The sequence below is a fragment of the Oratosquilla oratoria genome, chromosome 29 (genome assembly GCF_046742065.1).
Source record: "Oratosquilla oratoria isolate Oo_2021 chromosome 29, ASM4674206v1, whole genome shotgun sequence".
Taxonomy (NCBI): Eukaryota; Metazoa; Arthropoda; class Malacostraca; order Stomatopoda; family Squillidae; genus Oratosquilla; species Oratosquilla oratoria.
Window position 1 is genome coordinate 43,732,798 of NC_134805.1, and position 5,000 is coordinate 43,737,797.

Here is a 5,000-nt window from a genome sequence, read left to right on the forward strand (position 1 = left end):
GTGTGTGTGTGTGTGTGTGTGTGTGTGTGTGTGTGTGTGTGTGTGTGTGTGTGAAAGAAATAAACAAATAAGTTGATAGATAGATAAGATAAATAGATATAGTTAAATGAATAAATAAGCCAATTATTGTGGAACTTTACCTACGAAATAATATGATAATTCATTTCCCATAAGACAACTAATTATATCTTATCATTGTTTACCTCTGGTATAATGGTTATGTACTTGGTCGTGTTTACTTGTCTCTTTGTAAGCAACTTTAAACAAAAAGTATTAACACATTTTTTATAAAAGAAAAAAATAGAGAGATTACATAAAGTCAAAATAATACCCAATTACATTTTGATCCGGATTTTTTCTTTTATTATTCTATCTTATTTTATTTTTCTGACATTAACATATTTTTTCATTAACAATAGCAAACTACTATCCCAAGATTATTGTATTTTTGTATAATCGCTGTATCTACCTAGGCGGAGGTTTACACATTCCGAATACTCTTAGATTGTTACATCAATCAATCAAATCAGCCATCCTGAGTCCACTGCTGAACAAAGGCCTCCTTCATAGCATTCCGTGATTCACATGACCACGCCATCCTCTGCCACATCAATCCTGCAAACTTCTCAATCTCGTCTCTCCACCTTCTGTCTGGTCTCCCTCTTCCACGCTTCCCATCTCGTGGCGTCCACTCAGTAACACACTTGCTCCATCGCTCATCAGTCGTTCTAACTAACTTACCTGCCCAATTCCACTTCATCTCTTTAACTGCTTCCACAATATCTTTCACTCCAGTCTGCTCTCTCACCCAACTTGCTCTCTTTCGGTCTCTCAGCGTTATTCCCATCACTGATCTCTCCATACTCCTCTGTGCTGTCCTTAGTTTTGTTTCCATTGCCTTCGTTAGTTTCCAAGTCTCACACCCATAGATGATTGCTGGTAGAAAGCATTGATTGTAAAATTTACGCTTCAAACATAAAGGTAGAGAGCCTCTAAGGATTTTATTATACTTACCAAACACTTTCCAACCAATTGTAATGCGTCTTTATATTTCATTATCATGATCTTTTGTCACTTTCACCATCTAGCCTAAATAATTATACTCTTCAACTTCCTCAAGACTCTCATCATCAATTACAATCTCTTTATTTTGAACTTTCGTATTGAACATTACTTTGGTTTTACTTTTATTCATTTTTAAACCTACTTTGACACTTTCCTTGTTTAGATCACTCAGCGTATCTTGCAAGTCTTCTGCTCTTTCTGAAATAAGAATAATGTCATCCGCAAATCTTAGGTGGTTCAAATATTCGCTATTAATCTTTAAACCTTTCTTTTCCAAACTCAATCTTCTGAAAATATCTTCCAAGCAAGCTATAAATGGTTTCGGTGAAATTGTATCGCCTTGCCTTACTCCTTTCTCGATCTTGATGTTTTCTGTATCTTTATGTAGTCGCATTATAGCGGTACCTTTCGCATTAATCTTTTCTAAAACTTTTACGATCTATTCGTTTGTACCCTGATTGCGTGGCGAGTTTAGTATTGCTATTTGTTCTACTGAATCAAAGGCCTTCTCGTAATCTACAAAAGCTAAACACAGAGGTACATTGTATTCTGTCGTTTTCTCGATTAGTTGGTTTATCGCCTGCAAATGGTCTAGGGTCGAATATCCGCTCCTAAAGCCTGCCTGTTCTCTCGGTTGGTTTCCATCTAAAACTTGACTTAGTCTATTTATAAGGATCTTGGAGAATACTTTATATACATTTGATAGCACGCTAATCGGTCGATAGTTACTAAGGTCCTTCCGGTCTCCTTTTTTATGAAGCAAAATCACTATAACATTGCACCACGCATCAGGAACGCATTCTTGACGTAAGCACTGGGTGTACAACTCAGCTTATTTAATATGAACTAATTCCCCTGCGTCTTTAAACAGATCTATCAAAATACCATCTTCCCCAGATGCTTTTCCTCGTTTCATGGTTTTAGAGCAAATTCTACTTATTCCTTTGTAATCTGGTACACTACCAACGTCTACACATAAATTTACTGTATTGTTTCAACTACGGTCTTCGACGAGTAAAGCTTGGTAAAATTCTTCTACTCTTTTTACCATTTTGTCTCTACATTTAATTATTTCTCCATTTCTATCTTTCAAACATATCATTTGCTGTCTTCCTAAAGCATGTTTGCGCTCGGTCACTTTAATACTTTTACCCTTCCGAATAGTTTCCTCTATTCCATCCATGTTTCTCTTTCTTTTCTCTAATCTCTGCTTTTTGTTGATAAGCTTGTTTAGGTCTACTCTTTCTATTTCGTCTCTCCTGCTTTTAATCTGCATGGTCCTTCTTTAAATTAGGTCATTTTTAGCTTGGGAGTATTTGTTTTCTCTAATGTTTTTTGTACTTCCTACTTTCTCTGTAATTCTCTATTGATATTCACTAAATTCAGATTAATATCTTCTACGGTGTCCTCATTAGTTCTTAGAGCTTCAAATCTATTTTTGATTTCTAACTGAAACTTCTTATTATTATCCTTAACCTTTGCAAGGCTTATTTTCTTTCTTAAAATTAGTTTATTTCTCTCGGCCCTGAAACTGAATTTAGCTGTGCAACCTACCATTCTATGGTCACTACCTATGTTGACTTTATTTATCACCGTAACATTGTTAACGCTTTTATTCTCATCTCTTAATATGAAGTCTATTTCGTTCTTTGTTGTTCCATTTGGACTTCTCCATGTCCATTTACGACCTACACGCTTTTGGAAGAAAGTGTTCATTATCCTTATGTTGTAGTTCTCTGCAAAATTTACTAACATCTCGCCTCTGTCATTTCTTTCACCTACTCCAAACTTGCCAATGCACGTCTCATCGCCCATCTTCTTCCCCACTTTAGCATTAAAGTCGCCTATTACCAACGTGTACTTACTTTTTTCTTGATCCATTACCTGACTTAAATCATCATAGAACGACTCAGTTTCATCGTCTGAACTCTGTGAAGTTGGTGCATAAAACTGAACTGTTTTTAGAGTGTACCTTTTACACAACCTAATCACAATCCACAACACCACTCATTTGGCTGCCAACGATGAGTGGCATAGCACCACCAAATATACGACGTGAGGATGCCATACAAAAACAACACCAACGCATAGACAACCTTCCAGCAGATATACCCCTCAAACAAATAATGGAGGAGGCCCCAATAATAACGAGGCTAAAATCAAGAAAACCTTTCTTTAAAACAAAAAACGAAAATTTCAACCTAAAAGAAGCCTGGCAAGAAGAATGGACAAGGAAACTACCCACTTGGGGAAAATTAGTAACAGACCCAACCGAAATACTACCTGGATTTTCCAACCTAACCAGAAGAGAATGGACACAAGCCAACAGGCTGATATCACAACAAGGCAAAACAGCCGTTAACCTGCATCGCTGGGGCTACAAAGACTCCCCAATGTGCCCATCTTGTCATAATTCGCCCCAAGATACAGACCATCTCGTACTGCACTGCCCAATCACAGCAGTGCCAGGGGGTTACCAGACTATCTATGAAGCAAATCAAACATTCATAGACTGGCTAGTAAATACAAAGTTGGAGGTGTAAGAAAGCCATACGATACTACTACTATCACAATCCAAGCTACCCTGTCTGACAAACTACTGAATTTGACTACGTTACCAGCAACCTCTCGGTTTATCAAGAATCCTACTCCACTAGATCTTTCTTTGTCCTTACCTCTATAGTAGAACAGGTGGTGGCCATCTTGTAATTGTATCAGCTTTTCTTCCGCTCTTCAGACTTTGCTCAGTCCTACGATGTCCCACTTGATGTTGTCTAATTCTTCCATTAAACTCTCCAGCCTGTGATCTTCTGAGAGACTTCTTACGTTGTAAGTATAGATCTTCATTTTCTTCATGATGTTTAATGTCCAAGACTTGGATCTGTTTGGACAGTACTTATATTCGGTGGCACACTGCCCGTAAGCACACGAGGCAATGCGGTTGGACCTTTAGGAGACGATGATCCAACAGGAACGCCCGGTTTTGTTTTGGTTGTGCTGTTCATATTGGCTATGAAGGGGGGTTTGGCAGTAATCTCACCTCCGTGCCAACTGGTTTCTGGCGAGATATTTCTCTGGTGTCACCTTATTCATTATATTCGGTGAAGCCCTATATCCATAGGGTGCCCAATGGTCCACGCCGTCATTATGACGGTACCCCATATATCTATGAGGAGTTTCCCTGTTCGCCATCAGGGACGTGCCTGTTTGCAGTGGGTCCTGCGATTGTGCGTGTGAGCTGCTCTTTGTCTAATCTTTCTTACAAAACCTGTTCGATATGGGTCACCCTGCAGAAATTGTCTCTCTATCGACATAGCTCTTGTAGTCAATAAGATTCTCAAGCCTATCCACCACGTCAAGGTGTCAACTCTCGGATAGGGATTGTTACATAATTTCTCATATATAGTTACTCATAATTACCCACGTATAATTACTCACCTAAGTGATTAGTGGGCTTATTACATAATTACTCATATATAGTTACTCATAATTACCCACGTATAATTACTCACCTAAGTGATAAGTGGGTTTATTACATAATTACTCATATATAGTTACTCATAATTACCCACGTATAATTACTCACCTAAGTGATTAGTGGGCTTATTACATAATTACTCATATATAGTTACTCATAATTACCCACGTATAATTACTCACCTAAGTGATTAGTGGGCTTATTACATAATTACTCATACATAGTTACTCATAATTACCCACGTATAATTACTCACCTAAGTGATTAGTGGGCTTATTACATAATTACTCATAATTACCCACGTATAATTACTCACCTAAGTGATTAGTGGGCTTATTACATAATCGCTCATATATAGTTACTCATAATAACCCACGTATAATTACTCACCTAAGTGATTAGTGGGCGTTTCTCTGCGGTCGTAACTCTTGAGCATCCGGTCCAAAATTTGGAGATC

General features: G+C 37.8%; 1 protein-coding gene across 2 annotated transcripts in view; it reads right to left on the reverse strand.

The window, feature by feature from the left end:
• LOC143040758 (glycine receptor subunit alpha-2-like) overlaps positions 1 to 5,000 on the reverse strand; it is a 306,682-nt gene that overhangs the window by 153,579 nt on the left and 148,103 nt on the right. For both annotated transcript variants that reach the window (XM_076212162.1, XM_076212161.1), the window contains exon 3: positions 4,934 to 5,000. This exon is cut by the window's right edge and continues 19 nt beyond it. In XM_076212162.1, the coding sequence (XP_076068277.1) occupies positions 4,934 to 5,000 (67 nt within the window). The remainder of the gene's footprint in view (positions 1 to 4,933) is intronic.